Here is a 10276-nt window from a genome sequence, read left to right as displayed (position 1 = left end):
GGAAAAATAATGGATTTCTTTTTACTATACCTAATAGAATAAATTGAAGTTATATTTTTTCAATTTATTCAAGTGCAATTATGTATCATTATGATAAGATACGCATAAATGTAAAATTATGCTTGCAGTGGGATGGTAAAATATTCAAATGGGAATATTGTGAAAACTACAATGCGAATGACTATGAGCCACCTTTACTACGACGGAGTGAAAGAATAGCTGCAAGAAGAAGGGCGCATGTTTTGATATGAGGTTTTCTATTTTTCCTATTGTTTTCCTTTCTTTTTTTTTTAAAGCAGATCTAATGTTCATGATTGCTTAGAAAAAAAGGAGAATGAAGGAACAATGCCTATCAAAAATAACCTTCTGTAGGTGTCCATTTTTGACGCGATTCTTTCAGAAACGCAAATAGACATTATACAAGACTGAATGATGAATGCGATTTTTCTATTTGTCTCTGCCATATTTGTCTCGCATATTTCGCGGAATTCTCGCTGCGATTGTTTTCTTCGCATTGATACAGAGTGAGAATTACATTCGATCTATTTCAAATTGATCTGACACAAATAATCTATTTATGCGACACAGAGAGCTCTTCTTCCTTTCTTCTTCACGTTGTAAGTTTTATATCGCGAACGATCTAGATTTTATAGAATCTTTGATAAGTCATATCTTATCTCTCATTAAATATAACTTTCATTGATGATTGCGATTGATTCTTATTTTTACAAGGAAAGTTATCTTAAAATATCTCCTCTTTTGATGATTTGATGATCTTCGATTTGCATCTATTCTCTTATGTACATAGAACATCTTGTGAGAAAGGAGAAAAAACTTGTATTTTCTCAGATTTACATTTTTATATCATTTGGACGCTTTCGAATTGAATTAGACTTAAATTGAAATCAAATATCAATATAAGAAACTTTAGTAAATAGTCGATACGAGAAATTAAATAATTATGATTCAACATAATCTTTTTTGAAAATATCCGCAATTTGCGAATTTGAATCACCCCATTGCCCATTTCTAACTGTATAGAAAAATTACACAATTATGTAGTCGAAAGAATATTTGTTAATAATGCATATGTATAATTATCAAAGTCAAAATGTTCCATTTATATGTAAAGAGAGATTCCTTTGTGATTATATTATATTTCTTACAAACATAAAAAGAAATCCGGCGCATTTATACCATTTATACTACGCGACGAATCTTTCGCACAATCAAAACTTTAAAATAAAACAATTTTATGTTTTTTTAATACAGAATGGTATCTTTACAGTCGCAAAGCAATCTCATTCTGTGATACGAAGTGATACTTACCTTAAGATTCTGTAGACACACTTAGAAAGAATTTTCTCACCATACGAGAATATTTTAACATTAATAACAACGCGACGTCAAAAGAACGTCATTTTTATTTGAATTCACACTTTAAATGTAAACTCGAATGAACGTTTCAATAAATAGTAAAAAATTGTTTAAATAATTGCGTGGCGAGGAAATCTCACTCTCTTTTCCTTCACAGATCTCATTAATTAATTAATTAATTAATTAATAATAAATGGGGAACGATCATAAGTTGTTGCAAATGATGTGATCAATAACAAATAAGAACAATTAAAGTTATTGTTCATGATTTACTTAAATAATTAATGTACGATAATGTTACTTAATTAATGATAAATAAAAGATCGGACGATTTATAATTCTAAATTAGAATATAAGTACAGATACAGGACACATTGAAAACTCTATATACTCAAGATGTAAATAGGAGTAATAATAATTCCTACGATATAAAACATTGATCATAAAAGTATTGTAATTCGAGATGTAAAATATCAGTTCAAGAAATCAGCTTCTTCTTTTATTTCAACTTTTTATAATGACAAAAACATACATAAACGTCATCTTCAAACAATAATACATGTAACAAAAGAATTTATAAAAAATGATATAATATTAAGCTTGAAAAAAGATGTTAAAGAACTATTAAAAGAGTCAAAAATCAATAAAAGTAAAATAATTTTAAATATAGAAAAAGTATTTCATATATATGAAAATCCTTTTTGCAGTTTCTATTCATAATAAATTTTACGTTATATTATTATGTTTTATCTCTCGAAGAAAAATGTAACATATTGTTGGTTTAATAAAATGCCACATGGTTTTAATATTATTGAGTTTAATCCTTTCAGCACAGAAATCTTTTATCATCCAAATTTCTTCTTTTATAATTAAAATTTCTTTTATAATTAAAAAATCACAAAATTACAAGATATTTTTCTTTTCAAGTTTATTTCTCTTTCAAAAAAGCATATTTCTTAAAAAATTAATGGTACACATACTCTCATCATATTGTATATTAAACATATATTACGTTATATTGTGCTTTTATTGATGTTTATCACACAATTAGTTATCTCATTCTGTTGGGACATTAACACGTAATTTAATGCATGCAATTACGTAACGCGTAAAATCTAACACGCATTGAAGTAGAAGAAAAACTCGTGCAGCGTACTCCACTCGATCTCTTCAATATGAGCACAGCAAGATCTTTGAACTGGCGCGACCTTTCATTGGAAGCCTCATAAAATAGACAATAATTGATTTAGCTCACGGAAAGACCAGAATTTGGAAGCCGCACAAATTCCGTTGGATCATGATGTAACTTGCGGCTCGGATTTTGCGCGAATATCGCTGCAATTACGGGAATATTACAAATCTGTATGACAACTATATATATTTTTATAAATCTCAGATGAATTATTGTTCTAATAGATTATCTTTGTTTTTATACAACGCTAGTCAGTGATACATTTTTAATGTCTCGGACGAAGATTGGCCTTCCAACCTAAGCACATTTTGTTAAATCCTTGAAAAATATCTTCTCCCGCGCTGAACTAATTATGTCGGATAAAAAATATCCAAGCCGCATAATTGCCTTCGTAATTATCATGTCTCACAGGTTTTTACATAGAAATCGTTGACAGTCATTTTGCGAAGACAAAGGCGGATAAGCCTCAACGTTTCCAGATTTAGCGGTGAAGAGTTTAGTCTCTGATGAGATACACGTGCGAAGATGTATTTTCCGCATGGTCCTTGAGCGCGATATTGCGAGGGAGAATCATAGATGAGATCTTTCTACAAATATGAACGTAACTTATTTGGATTTAAGAACGCTGTAAAAATCCGACAACTTTAACGGTCTTCATTTCTAACGCTATGTAATGACATATAAACGAAGTAGACATACTTTTTCGCACGGTTTTTTCCTTCTATTATTCGCAATTGTGATTTTATCTTTCGCTTGTCTCACGAAAGATAAAAGCTTATGATAATAGGGGTCTAAAGAAGATTTATTGGAAATTGAAAGATCGATTTTGTATTCTTTCGCAAATTATTATTATATTTTTATTATATTATTATTATTATATTTTTTCAGATGACTCCGGAATAAGCAACTTTTGCTGAGAATAAATAGGATCCAATATTTATCCTATATTATAAATAATCACGGCAAGAAGATTGATAAACTTATTATTGTTTTATTATATAACATCTTGATGTGACCTAATTTTATCGTAATTCTTTTCCAAATCATTCATTTGATCAAATAAACAGGAAATGAAATCTGTTTTAATTGAAATATACTCACATCGTTGACGTCTGTGACAAATTCAATCCGAACAAAGTGATAATAGTAAATAGGCTTTAAATGAGCTTCCCTTCTCTTCGAGTGGTTTATCAGCGGCCTCTTGCCTCCCGGATCTGCCTTTGAGATCGTCTCAAGGTAATGGGCGACGGTAAGTACATGTTACTTCGCGATACGTAAATAAATCCTTATTCTTTATTTTTTATATCCTCATTAGTCGTAGTAAGCTAGCGACGCCCGCGCAGCGTAAAGTGTGAACGTAAAGCGATAATGTGATGCTATAAAAGCCAGATAAGAGAGACATTCGCGAGTCTTCCTTCTCGCGAAGACCGCGAGATCTTCAGTCGCCTGTCGATCATTACCTGCACATGCAGATAAGATATATTACTTGTGTAAGTGATCTTACGTTCTGTATTCGTAATATTCTCCATCCGCGATCTCTTTCGACGTAGAGCCCGGAAAAATCAGGTAGGCGCGTATCTTTGAATTTAACTTTTTCTATTCCTTTCTTCTTGCATAGAACTAGGAACTATATTTTTTCGAAAAATATAAAAATATTATATATTATGTATACAATAATTATTGTATAGTAGGACAAGAAATCACTTTTTCTTTTGAAAGCTCTTGAATTGTACTTCGAGAAATAGACTTTATTAGATACAAGCTTTTGTTTTACAGTAAAAAATATTTAAAATTAAAATGACTAAAAATGCTATTTTTGCTCTTCTTCATCTCAATTTATATTCAAAATCTTGATGTACTATCAATTCTGTCAACGACGTGTTCAACGTAAAGAAATATTCGAGAAACATTATCGCACTTCAAAGAGAATTTTATGTTCTAATATATCATAGATTTTTTTCACTATTTTCATGATGTTTTTCTTAATTCACTACAATAGATAAATTTTTTATCTCTTGGTTTAACAAGGGGAACGTCAAATTGCATACATGAATTTCGCCTAAATTTAAATATTTATCCACCACTAATTCATGGGCGAGTGGCACGATGCAAGTAGTCGTTCGAGCATTCGCGAGGAATTTGCATAGAAAGTTTTGGAATTTTTAGTTAAATTGCGAACCGATATTATTCGTATAATTACAATCATTAAAATATGCATGAAAATAATCACAATTATAAAAAGTAATTATAATTGTAAAATAATTTTTATACATGCGTTGTCTAATCATTCACTTAAACGCACACTTTATAAAAATTTACATAAAAAAAATTTACAGAAAAATTTTGAATGTAAATTTCTCACGAATACTTGAATATTGCGTCGTATCATTTAATTATTAAGGGATAAATATAAGTCAAGGCTTTTTTAAACGAGCAATTATAATTATTCATAAAATAAAATTCGTTTTTAATTAAATAATTCTATAAAGCTATAATACTTTTCAAACGTTTCGACTTACAAAGTCTTCCTCAGTGAAATACATAACATTTTTATATAATCCCTTACAAACTCAACGAACTTACAATAATACAATAATAAAAATTATCGTTCTAGGCTAATTTTATATACTTCTTTCTTCATTTAGAACGGATCGAAATAGATCTAATAAGAAGTTTGAAGTCCAAATTATAAAAATGTGTCTAATCCTCATTTGTTATCGAGAATTCAGCTCAGTCAATAATATTATTTCATAAAAAATAAATACGATAGTTCGATTGAGAATTTCTTCAATGACTATCCTAATATATTCTGTATAATAAATGTCAATTTATAATTAAATGATTAGTATTAGTAATATTAGTAAGTTAATTGAATAATAAGAGATAAGACATAATGTGAGAAATTATATTCAAACTTATGTTAATTTATATAAAATAATCTATTGAATTAAAATCAATATCAAAAACTGTGTCATCGTGTACAATAAAACAGCTCTTGCTTGTCAGACGTTTTAAAATGGACAGATATCATAGGTCAGAGAATATATATCGTTAGTCATGATATAAACAAGTATGTTCGAAAATGTTACAATCTTAATTAGCGTATGTCGTCAAATATGTTAAAATAAGATCGATCCAACAACTCAGTCCTTCATTAAATTTATATTTTGTTTGCCCTTTTATGTGAATCATTTCCGAAATGATTCTTTTTCAGAAATTTGTGATCTAAAATTTCGACATTTTCCCAGTCAAAACTGGAATCAATTGGAATCAATAATGTATTTCGTGAACTGAATGTTTGGATTGATCTAATTTTATATTGTTACGATGCTCTTTAATTCTAGTTCGAAGCTGTCTTTTTGTTTGTCCGACATAAGAGACGTCACAATCATTACAATTGATTTTAAATTACATTATTATTTTCTTAATGTTGGTTTTTTGTGTCTTTATGAACTTATTCAATTTGTTGAGACAACGATACCCTATCATAGTTTTTAATTTATTTATTAGATTAATAATCTTATTCGTAATTGACATACGGAAATACAATCATGTTCCTTATTGTTTCACCTTCATTTTCAATATTTGAATTATTTACTCTCAATTATTACCATTTTAGATCTATTGACTGCTAAGTTTTCTTTTATCGATGTGATTAAAGATCATATTCAGAAGATAATTTATTTTATATTTAATTTAATCTCCATTATTTATAATAAAATCTCAATAATGAATTCTAAATTTTTTTTATAAAAAGATGGATTGGAAAATCGCTTTATCGACTAATCCAAATATAGTTCCAACTTTGTGACATATGGAATAATTTGAGAAAAAAAGACAAGAAAATGTTTTTTTTTTGTGATACCAATCTATAATAATTTTTTATGAAATTTTTGACTGAGCTAGATTCTCGATAATAATCGAGGATTGGTAAAACATACACTTTTATAATTTCTTCAACTTCAAACTAGATATTTCTAACTAGATACTTATTTCCGTAATATCTAAATGAAGAAATAAGTATGTAAGATTAGCCTAGAGCGACAATTTTTATTGTATTATTGTAAGTTCGTTGACTTTGTAAGGGATTATATAAAAATGCTATTATGTATTTCACTGAGGAAGTCGAAACGTTTGAAAAACTTTATAGCATTGTACTTATTTAATTAAAAACGAATTTTATTTTATGAATAATTATAATTGCTCGTTCAAAAAAGTTTCGACTTATTAATTGTATTGCGTTGCATGTACATGAGTACCTATCTTTCTATATATATTTATACTAAAATATAAAGTTAGGCCAAATTCATGGTCAAAAATTACGAAGAAATTTGTCACTTTTCACATTCTTTAGGAAAAATTACTATAGGTACTTCATTTCTAAGTAAAACATAGAAGTCACAATAATATTATGATCATGATCATGATCTCATTCATCACTTATAAGTCAATTTTTAAGTATCAAATAACGTCATGATGACATTCTGTGATATGACTTAATTATGACTTCATGTTCTATTTAGGTCTAGTTTCAGTTTTATAGCGAACGTTTTATAAAGTGTAATATTCTGTGTCATAATTTAGGACGAATATCCATTTAAAGAGAAGAAGCAGTAAACATCTTTATTTTTCACGACGGAAACATGACAACTACTGAAATATGCAACAAAAAATCGACGACCAAATATATAAGCCGCAGAAATGTCGTTCCCATAATCCACGTTCGAGGAACGCACTACGATATCGGTTTTGACATTGTAAGGATTAAACTATATTATTTAATGACAATATAGATTTTGCAAAAACATCAATGTGATTTTCCAAGTTGAGTGTTGTCTTTTCCTTCGAGATTTTAGTTCGAGAAATATTCTTTACGCGTGTTTAAAATCTTCAAGAGATCTCGAAGATAAAAAGAAAGTTTTGATAAATTTTAATCAGATCACATCAATTTTGCAATCTTAAGCAAATAGAACAGGTTAAATTGAATAAAAAAAGGTCTCTCTCATTTTGCATACTTTCAAATAATTAATTCATAAATCCAATACAAGATTAATTACAATAATTAATAAAAGTTTACATTACGAATGAGCGTGTACCCAGAGAAAAGACAATTCAGTACATCGTTACAGTATTTTTTAACATATTATCGTCACTATCGTTAACTAGTAACAGTCAATGGCAAAAACAATTCAGCAAAAAATGGCTCTCTTTTTCTATTAATAATTAATTAATTATTATATTCGTTAGATGATTTACAAAGCAAGAATCATCGATAAGATCGGTATTTACAGTCATTTTTATTTTAAAACCGTCTTAAGTAACGTCTTAATCTAATACAGTCTTTTGACTGGCTTATGACATCTTAAACAATCTCAAATATAAGAATCTATGAATTTAACTATGAATATCGAAGAATGTTAGAGAATCCCATTGCTTAGTGTGCTCTGCTTGCTTAGTGTGTGAATGACAATAGTTACGCAGCTAGAAGCAGCACATAACTTAACTTATGCTATTAATTTCAATCTTATTAATTATTTCGAAGTTTGAAAAATGGCAAAGGACTTTTATTCAGTTTAATTCGTTCTAAAATAAATGAGTGATCAGTGTACCCGGACATTTACACAAACAAATTTTATTTGTTTATATTATTATCTCAAATCTGCTTTTTTTTATTACAATGTCATAATTCAATTGTATTTTTAATATTTTTTATATTAATTATACTTGTAATCGCGCGCGTTAAATACAATTGAATTACAATACTGTAATTTTTATTACAATAATATCGTAATTCAATTGTATTTAATGATTACAATTAAATTATAATATTATATACTTAAAAAAGCATTTGAGATTAATAATAACACAAACAAATAAAATTTGTGTAAATGTTCGATCATTAGGACATATCCGAACATAACAAACGATCTGATTCTTGTTGAACACTCTAGATTTATTAATTATCTATTAATTATATGGAAGTGCAAAATAATAGGAGACTTTTCAATTCAATTTAATCCGTTCTACTTGCCCAAGTGATGTAATCCTATTATATTACTGACGGATACTCCGCATATAAAATTATCCAAATTTTTTTATCTTCAATATCTTTTGAAGACTTTAAACATGATAAAGAATAATAATCTCATTATTTACAATTTTGTATTATCTTATATAATAATATAATAATTTATATATAATTTTTATATATAATATATATTTTACATATAATTGTTTTATTTTAATATCTAATGAATATAATAATAACAGTTATTTTAATTTAAATAATTTTAGTGTAGTAGTATTCCCAGGAAAAAAATGTTTTATATATAATTCATATGTAAAATTTCATATATAAAATTTTTATATATAAAATTATATATAAAATATGTCCATATATATAACATTGTTTCCCGAGTTATATAATAGAGTAATAATAATTGCATTATAATTCATTCAATTTGTTTCGAAATTCAATATTGTCAGTTTTAGTGACAGGTCAAGTATGTTGTATCAATTTTTTCTGCATTTTCTAAATGACAAGAAAACTGTATTAGAAATAAGAACACCTGTCAACGACCGATGTAATTTATAGTGACACTTGCGTTCGCGTAAAACATGAGTAGCGCAAAGCGCGCATGTAAATTAAGATCACCAATGCAATTTCTTATGTCTGATCCGGAGGAATGAACTCCGATATATCACGCACGATTTAAGAAGGTGCATAGTTAATCTGGCATGAATGTGAAGCGATATCACTTGCAAGATAGAGGGACAGTAAGAAAAGGAGAATGGTCATTGGTGTGACGTTCACCCGGATTAAATTCCTGTTGTTCTACATACAGACTCATACAGTCCTTCACACATTGATTAATGTATTACGGCATGTGCATTTGATTTGCATTCACGAAATCTATTTCCTTTCTCTACTTTTTTTACATTAGGGACGCACCTTCGCCAAAATGATACAAGATTTCGTGGACATTTATCAACCGCTGAATAAGATCTATCTACCGCTATTCGCGACCGAGGAAGGCAAGAAGGTTTATAATGAAACCCTTGATGCCGTCAAGAAACAATTCCCGCAATATTTGAGGGAGATCGAAGGAACGGCGGATGGTGCGAATGTGCCGTTTTACAAAGTATGAAAAAAATAGCTGAATAAAAAAAGAGATAAGAATTAATAAATTAAATTTAATTAATTAATTAATTAAATGAATTTATTTTTTTCTTACTCTTTGCAAATTTCTTGTTTTATTTTATTTTCAAATAAAACGAGACTGTTGGGGGATAATAATAAAAATTAAATAATTACAAGGATTTTTACGGATTTGTACGGATAATTTTGGAATTAAATCAAAATGTAATCGTTGCAGCTGTTTCTGATGCATCTGGACGACATTCTTCCAAACGTTACTGAAATGCAAGGAAATGCACTTCCAGTCGGTTGTACATCCATCATGTGCAATCAGTTAGGACATGTAAGAGTGACAATAAATCAAAAGATTACGGGCATTTTCCGGCAAGAGCATAGTAACCTACATTAAACAAGAATGAAATGATTCACTTTGTTGTACTGCACTTTTGTTGGAAAATCCGAAAAAAATATTATATATTTATATAGACATATTTTATATACAATTATATAATTGTATTATATATACATATATAATATATATATATATATATATATATATATATATATAT

At 28.2% G+C, this 10276-nt stretch overlaps 2 protein-coding genes across 2 annotated transcripts in view; both read left to right on the top strand.

Annotated features, from left to right (window-relative positions):
- LOC105620223 (DDB1- and CUL4-associated factor 11) overlaps positions 1-251 on the top strand; it is a 4095-nt gene extending 3844 nt beyond the window's left edge. Inside the window, 1 exon segment of the mRNA XM_012201728.1 lies at positions 129-251. Coding sequence (XP_012057118.1) covers positions 129-251 — 123 coding nt within the window.
- A 6961-nt stretch (positions 252-7212) lies between these two features.
- The window catches only part of LOC105620222, an 8959-nt gene continuing 5895 nt past the window's right edge, over positions 7213-10276 (top strand). The window contains exons 1-3 of the mRNA XM_012201727.1: positions 7213-7326; positions 9514-9711; positions 9946-10050. Coding sequence (XP_012057117.1) covers positions 7213-7326; positions 9514-9711; positions 9946-10050 — 417 coding nt within the window. The remainder of the gene's footprint in view (positions 7327-9513; positions 9712-9945; positions 10051-10276) is intronic.

The sequence above is a fragment of the Atta cephalotes genome (assembly GCF_000143395.1).
Source record: "Atta cephalotes unplaced genomic scaffold scaffold00025, whole genome shotgun sequence".
NCBI classification, from domain to species: domain Eukaryota; kingdom Metazoa; phylum Arthropoda; class Insecta; order Hymenoptera; family Formicidae; genus Atta; species Atta cephalotes.
This window is presented reverse-complemented; position numbering and strand designations above follow the sequence as displayed.